This window comes from Gekko japonicus, unplaced genomic scaffold (genome assembly GCF_001447785.1).
Source record: "Gekko japonicus isolate JY-2015 unplaced genomic scaffold, Gekko_japonicus_V1.1 scaffold765, whole genome shotgun sequence".
Classification (NCBI taxonomy): Eukaryota; Metazoa; Chordata; class Lepidosauria; order Squamata; family Gekkonidae; genus Gekko; species Gekko japonicus.
Window position 1 is genome coordinate 813,988 of NW_015163110.1, and position 5,837 is coordinate 819,824.

Consider the following 5,837-nt stretch of genomic DNA (forward strand, 5'->3'; position numbering starts at 1 on the left):
GATTGATGTGGGGAGACCCAGGTTTGTATTCTCACTCTGCTGGCTGAGTGACCCCGGGCCAAATCTCCCCTTCTCTACCTAACCTACCCCACAGGGTTGTTGTGAGGATGAAATGGAGACTTATGGGCAGGGTCCCCAGCTTCCCTGGCAGAAACACTATGTTAAGAAATCTCTCACAATTATGCAGCCATAGCAGGCAGGAGGGAAGGAGGTGAATACCTCCAGCGCCAGAGACTTGTAGAGGAAGAGTCAAACTTTGGGGACTCACCTGTGCACCACAGGGCCAAGGCAGCAGGAGGCAAGAAGCCTGGGCGAGCTGGGCATGCCTGGCAGAAGATGAGTTGCAGAGGCGAGAGGTGGGCAAGCAGAAGAGGCACTCAGCCAGCTGCACAAGCTGCGTGCAAAGAAACACCCGCCGCCCCAAGCTTCAGGGCTGCCTCGTTAAAGGAGTGCGGAGGCCAGACTCGCAAATGAGAAAAAGCAAGCTCAGGGTTCGTGGGTCGCATTTTGGGCTGTGGAATAGGAACCGGCTTCATTCCTGGAGTTCTCTCGAGTTCCTGCGCTTTTGGTTTTGCTTTTTGCCAATCCGCCTCCCAAGACTGCTCCAGGTGCTCCGGCCTTTGGGCTGCTGGGGCTTCCCGCAGTTCGGCCCCATTATATCCTATGGGCCATTGAAGTCAATGGCAAAAACATAGGGTGTATTCTGGGGGCTGGAGGGGAGGGGGTTTGAGGGAGAGGCTCCAGAATCGCAGGGTAGCTGCTGGAGCCTCTCCCCAAGATACCCACCATGTTTCAGGAACAGTAAACCAGGGGGTCCAATTCTACAGGCCTCCAAATAGGTTGCCCCATCCCCTCCATTGTTCTCTATGGTGGGGAAAAAAGTTACTTTTTTGGCTCCAGAGCAAAGTTACTTTTTTCCCACCATAGAGAACAATGGAGGGAATAGGCCGTCCGCGCCTACAGCGGAAGAGCCACACTCAAGGGGCCAAAGAGCCGCATGTGGCTCTAGAGCCGTAGTTTGCCTACCACCGGGCTAGGCGATCTGGGAAGCATATCTGGCCACAGGTGACGGGGCTGCGACGGAGACCCTGGGAAGCCACTCCCGATTGGAGTCCTGGTACAGCGGCCGGTGGTCTGCCTGGCTGCAAGAATATCAGGAGAGCCCTGGATCCTCATGCGAAACCACTGAGGGGCCACCTGATCCAGCACATCCTGCCTCACACAGGGGCCAACCAGTTCCTCGGGAGGGCCAGGAACAGGGCAGAGAGGCCAAGGCCTTCATAAGAACAGAGCCCTGCTGGATCAGACCAGGGAGGGTCCTTCTAGTCCAGCCTCACACAGGGGCCAGCCAGTTCCTCTGAAAGGCCAACAAACAGGGCGCATGCAGGCCGAGGCCTTCCCCTGAGAAGAACCTCAGGGGAGCCCTGCTGGGTCAGACCAGGGTGGGTCCATCTAGTCCAGCCTCCTGCCTCACACAGGGGCCGACCAGTTCCTCCGGAGGTCCAGCAACAGGGCTCAGTGGCCGAGGCCTTCCCCACTGGGAGTCAGAGATTGACTGCCTCTGAATGTGGAGGTTCCCTTTAGTCACCAGATTCCCTTTAGCATGACTAGCAGCCACTGTTAGACCTCTCCTCCATGATACTGACTAATCCTCTTCTGAAGCTGTCTGTGCCTGTGGCCATCACTGCATCCTCTGGCAGCAAATTTCACATTTTAATCGCTGATAAGAACATGAGAAGAGCCCTGCTGGATCAGGCCAGGCCAGGGAGGGGTCCGTCTAGTCCAGCACCCAGCGGAGAGGAATTTCCTTCTGTCCATCCTGCATCTGCTGCCCATCAACTTCGTTGGGTGCCCCCAAGGAGAATCTCCCTCCATAACCACTCTCCTTACCCCGTGCACGAGCCAGAGCCAGTGTCGCCTGAGGTTTGGGGTGACCAATGACAACCACCGGCTTCCGTGGCCAGATGGGAACAGATTTAGCTGCAGGGCCCCAAGCTCCAGCAGGGGGTGGGGCAGCTTTGACTCCTCCCACAGTAGGAGCTCGGGGTGGTGTCGGTGTCTTGGCTCTTCCTCGACCGTTTAATCTCTTTCTCGCTTGAGGCCTTCAGCTCCTCAGAGAGATCCTCTCTAGGCCCCAAAGTCGGCTCCTCTGAGCCCCCCCTCCCCCGGATTCTTGAAGCCACTTCACCTCCTGCCTCCCCCCAGCCTTGTTTCATAGAATCATAGCATGTTAGAGTTGGAAGGGACCTTGCAGGTCATCTAGTCCAACCCCCTGCACTCTGCAGGAGCACAGCCGAAAGAGAGCCCTACAGTATACCCGAAAGAGGGTCATCCAGCCTCCGCTTGAAAACGTCCAGCGAAGGAGCATCCACCACCTCCCCAGGCAGTCTGTTCCACTGCTCAGCCACTCTTACAGTCAGGATGTTTCTCCTGATACTTAGACGGTATCAACTCCCTTGTAATTTCCATCTATTAGAATGTTAGAGTTGGAAGGGACTTTGCAGGTCATCTTGTCCAACCCCCTTGCGCTCTGTAGGAGCACAGCCGAAAGAGAGCCCTACAACACACCCAAAAGATGGTCGTCCAGCCTCCGCTTGAAAGTGTCCAGCGAAGGAGCATCCACCACCTCCCGAGGCAGTCTGTTCCACTGCTCAGCCACTCTTACAGTCAGGATGTTTCTCCTGATGTTTAGACGGTATCGACTCCCTTGTAGTTTCCACCCGTTAGATCTAGTCTTGCAATCCGGAGCAAGAGGGAATAGATCTTCTCCATCTTCTACATGACAGTCCTTCAGATACTTGAAGACTGCAATCATGTCCCCTCTAAGCCGCCTCTTTCCCAGGCTAAACATACCCATCTCTTTCAGCCTTTCCTCCTAAGACTTGGATTCCAACCCTCTCACCATCCTGGTTGCCCTCTTCTGGACACGCTTGACCTTGTCGACATCCTTCCTCAAATGTGGTGCCCAAAACTGGACACAGGACTCCAGGTGAGGCCTGACCATAGCAGAACAGAGCGGAACGACCACCTCCCGTGATCTGGACACGATGCTTCTGTGAATGCATCCTAAGATTGCCTTCGCTTTCTTTGCAGTCACATCGCACTGCAGGCTCCTGTTTAGCTACCAGAACTCCGAGATCCCTTTCCCGTGTGCTGCTGTCAAGCCAAGTCCCTCCCATTCTATATCTGTACCTTTGGTTTTTTGATCCCGGCCTGAGTTTGGACCGATCGGCTCACCTACCAGGCCGGCATGCAGCTTGGACCTCACGTGGCCGCCTTGTCCCTTCTGACGACCTCCCCACCCCCTACCCTCCATGGGAGAAGACTCCACTCGGGATCACACTGAAGAAAACGATCTGAAGAGAAACCACTGAAGATAAAGTAGTGGTTGGACAAGCCCCCGGAGCAGGCAGGAGAGAGCTCGGATCCCTGATCTGTGGGGGAGGCTCTCGCATGCCACCCTATGGCTTTTCCTTGGCACAGCCGCCCAAGCCCACCGCTTGGTAAGTGTGCAGGGAAGCTCTTGCCCACTGATGGGTGCTGCTGAAGTTTTTCTACAGCTTCGGCTGGGAGGGCGGGGTATAAATTAGAAAAACAAATAAATATAAATGCAGCCTGCCCTTCCCTGAGAGGCCCAGAACAAGCCCAGGGGCTGTCTCTCATAAGAAAATCGGAGAAGTCAGTGTTGGATCAGGCCAATGGCCCGTCCAGCCCAACACTCTGTGTCACACAGTGGCCAAAAATACCGGCAGTGGTGCCAGGACACTAGAAGCCCTCCCACTGTTGCCCCACCCCCAAACACCAAGAATACAGAGCATCACTTGCCCCAGACTGAGAGTTCCTACCTATACCTTGTGGCTAAGAGCCACTGATGGGCCTCTGCTCCATATGTTTATCCTGTTCCCTCTTGAAGCCGTCCATGCTTTTAGCCGCCGCCACCTCCTGTGGCAGTGAATTCCGTGTGTTCATCACTCTTTGGGTGAAGAAGGACTTCCTTTTATCCGTTCTATCTCGACTGCTCAGCAATTTCATTGAGTGCCCACGAGTTCTTGTATTGTGAGAAAGGGAGAAAAGTACTTCTTTCTCTGCCTGTTCTATCCCAGGCATCATCTTGTCAACCTCGATCACGCCACCCCTCAGCCGTCGTTTCTCCAAGCTAAAGAGCCCCAAGCGCTTTAACCTTTCCTCATTGGTTGCCCCTTTCTGCACTTTTTCCAGTGCTATAATTGGGAAAATGCTATAACATAATCTCCTGGCTGATTTGCCTGAGGAAGTCAGACGGGCAGGGTCCTTATAGGAAGGAGAGGGTATATTGGTTGGTTGGTTTGCAACAGTGCTGTCCTGTGTTTATATGGGCACGGAGCCAAGGTGTCTGCAGGAGGACTCAATAAGAACAATACAGTCTAATAAAACAGAACTGACGGCATAAAGCCATAAAAGCCGCCATTGCCCGTAAGACGCACCAGGAATTTAAAAGCTGTAAGACAGTGAGACAGCTCAAAGGCCTCTGAACCCGGGACCGGCAACCAAGCAAGCTTCCACACAAGCAGGGGGCACGCCTCTGTGGGCGCGTTCTCAAAAGCATGAGCAAGCCTGCCTGAAAAGCATGAGCAAGCCTGCCTGAACATGGAGGCTCGGGCCAGTCCCTGCCTTGCTCCACCACCACCATGTGCACAGCACTGCCGGAGTCCAGCCCGGGTATCCTCTGCGTGGGCAGCTGAGACATAATACTTTCCAGGTCACTGTTCTACTTAAAAAGCTCGAAGCTGTGAAAACGGTATAAATGAACCATTGAGGAAAAAAATCACTTTCAGCAAGATGCAAGCCAGGAAATACCTTCACATCAGAGAACAGAAGGGAAGGCCACCCCAAGCCTGTCAGGAGAAGAGTGCCTCCCCGTCAGCGAGAAAGCCCCCCGGGCCTCCAAAGGAAAGGGTCTCCCCACAGTGTTCCCTCTAAGCTGAGTGAGTGTGAGCTGGCTCACAGTTTTTTTAGCCTCCGGCTCACACGTTTTTGTCTCAGCTCAGGAAGGATGTGGCTCCAGAGCAAACTTAATTCATGCAGCAGCCAAATGGCTTGCTCACAACTTTAGCGCCAGTCGCTCACAAAGGAGAATTTCTGCTCTGGAGACTCCGCAGCCTAGAGGGAGCCTTGGTCTCCCCACAGTGTTGGGGTGGGCACGGAGGGTGTCCTACGTGGAGCAGGCCCCCCTCGCTGGCTGACCTCTGGGGCGGGAGGAAGGCCCCCGCTGGGCCCCCCGCTGGGCCCTCTTAGGGCTCTCAGTCTCCAGGTGGGCCTTGGGGATTTCCTGGGAGCACAGCGGATCTCTAGGAGAAAACGGCTCCCCTGGAGGAGGAGGGTGGGCTCTGTGGCCCTCCTGCCTGCCGAGGACCCTCCTGCCCCTCAGCCCCCCCCCCCGTCTCCTGGGATCTCCCGACCTGGAGTTGGGAGTCCTGCAGTCCCTTCGGGTGCCATGGTGGTCCCAGAGGGCTCAGGGCCGGGGGGGTGGGGGGTGGGGACTGGCCTGGGAGAGGTGCCCCGGTCTTGCCCCAGGGTGCCCGTGCTGAAGGGGGGGGGGAGAAAGCGAGGGCAGAGCCGCCGTCCCCTCCTGACGCGCACGGCTGTCCGTCTCCTCCCTCCCGTCTGTCCTCCCAGGGAGACGAACCTGAAGGTGAGGCAGGCCCTGACGGTCACGGCAGAGATGGGAGAGGACCTCCAGACCCTCGGCGGCTTTGATGGTGAGTGCCCCAGGCAGGCCGGCCGGCCGGCCGGCAGCCTCCCCCCTCCTCCTCTCCCGGGGCCAAGTGGCTTCCTGCTGCACTGTGCCAGGTCACTTC

General features: G+C 56.2%; 1 protein-coding gene across 1 annotated transcript in view; it reads left to right on the forward strand.

Annotated features, from left to right (window-relative positions):
* The window catches only part of LOC107106632 (phospholipid-transporting ATPase ID-like), a gene marked incomplete at its 3' end in the record, with an annotated part of 44,029 nt that overhangs the window by 32,743 nt on the left and 5,449 nt on the right, over positions 1-5,837 (forward strand). The window contains exon 9 of the mRNA XM_015406813.1: positions 5,656-5,738. Within this exon, the coding sequence (XP_015262299.1) occupies positions 5,656-5,738 (83 nt within the window). The remainder of the gene's footprint in view (positions 1-5,655; positions 5,739-5,837) is intronic.